General features: G+C 65.2%; 1 protein-coding gene across 1 annotated transcript in view; it reads left to right on the forward strand.

The window, feature by feature from the left end:
- The first annotated feature begins 422 nt into the window (after positions 1–422).
- The window catches only part of NAA25 (N(alpha)-acetyltransferase 25, NatB auxiliary subunit), a 66,641-nt gene continuing 66,313 nt past the window's right edge, over positions 423–750 (forward strand). Inside the window, exon 1 of the mRNA XM_010828834.1 lies at positions 423–524. Coding sequence (XP_010827136.1) covers positions 467–524 — 58 coding nt within the window. The 5' untranslated portion in view covers positions 423–466. The remainder of the gene's footprint in view (positions 525–750) is intronic.

Raw genomic sequence — 750 nt, forward strand, 5'->3', positions numbered from 1 at the left:
TTAGTAGGCTGAGCACCGAGGAAGGGGTGAAGGGACCCCGAACTTTTCTGGCACGTTTCTACTTGTCGCTCAGCACCCCTTTTCCCCTACTGTCCCCGGGGTCACCCTCCCACAAGAGTTTCCGGTTCCTCGACAGTGAATCAAAGACAAGTCTAACTGGTCCTTCAGCACAGAGGAGAAACAAGATGAGCAGGAGCAGCCGAGCCCTGTCTTTAACCAAGTTTCCCCCCCACCCCTCCCCTCACTTTTCACCAGCAAAAGGGAGGAAAAGGAGCCACTGAAGTGACACACCTGCGGGGTGGGGGGTCGGGGATGCGGTTTGGGTGTCTGTGTTTTCCGCGCCGGCGCGTTCTGTCACAACCCCGCGACCATCGCGATAGAAGAGCGAGATCGGCGCTGGCCCTTTAACAGCCCCTTCCCGGGGGCCTGCCCCGCGCGTGCGCACTGCGGTCCTGCGCTTGTCATCATGGCGACGCGGGGCCATGTGCAGGACCCTAACGACAGGCGCCTCCGACCCATTTACGGTGAGTGCCTGGGGCCAGTCTGGTCGCCAGCCGAATGCGCCGAGGGCTTCCGAAGCCGGGGCGAAGGTCCGGGAGGGGCACTGAGGGGCCAGGAGCCGAGCCGGCGGGCACAGGGGGGCGGGCCGCGCGGGGCCTCTAGGCCGCAGCCACGGGCCTCGCGTAAGCGCCGGCCTGGCTTTCCCGAGCCCTGAGTTGGTAGCGGCGCGGCCAAGGCGGCCGCAGGTCT

The sequence above is a fragment of the Bison bison genome, unplaced genomic scaffold (assembly GCF_000754665.1).
Source record: "Bison bison bison isolate TAMUID 2011002044 unplaced genomic scaffold, Bison_UMD1.0 scf7180017864495, whole genome shotgun sequence".
Lineage (NCBI taxonomy): Eukaryota > Metazoa > Chordata > Mammalia > Artiodactyla > Bovidae > Bison > Bison bison.